Here is a 248-nt window from a genome sequence, read left to right on the forward strand (position 1 = left end):
GCAGAGGGGAACGGGGTCCCAGCATCGCCGCACCGCATCCCACCTTGTCCCGCTGCCGTCTCCTTGAGCAGGCACTCGGCCGCCCGGCATCGCTGCCGCGTCTCCTGGTCCAGCTCCTTGCTGTAAGTGCTCGCCCACTCCTCCAGCGTCCCCAGCGGCGTCAAGCCCTACGGGGAGGAGGTGGGGGGGGAACAGGACACAAGGATCTCCCACTGCGTCCCCCCCAGCCCCATATTGGGGTTCCCCCC

The 248-nt window shown here is 69.4% G+C and overlaps 1 protein-coding gene across 1 annotated transcript in view; it reads right to left on the reverse strand.

Moving 5' to 3' along the window:
• TONSL (tonsoku-like, DNA repair protein) overlaps positions 1–248 on the reverse strand; it is a 10,627-nt gene that overhangs the window by 7,354 nt on the left and 3,025 nt on the right. Inside the window, exon 2 of the mRNA XM_010569324.1 lies at positions 44–167. Coding sequence (XP_010567626.1) covers positions 44–167 — 124 coding nt within the window. The remainder of the gene's footprint in view (positions 1–43; positions 168–248) is intronic.

Source organism: Haliaeetus leucocephalus, unplaced genomic scaffold (assembly GCF_000737465.1).
Source record: "Haliaeetus leucocephalus isolate CR32 unplaced genomic scaffold, Haliaeetus_leucocephalus-4.0 Scaffold271, whole genome shotgun sequence".
In the NCBI taxonomy this organism is placed as follows: domain Eukaryota; kingdom Metazoa; phylum Chordata; class Aves; order Accipitriformes; family Accipitridae; genus Haliaeetus; species Haliaeetus leucocephalus.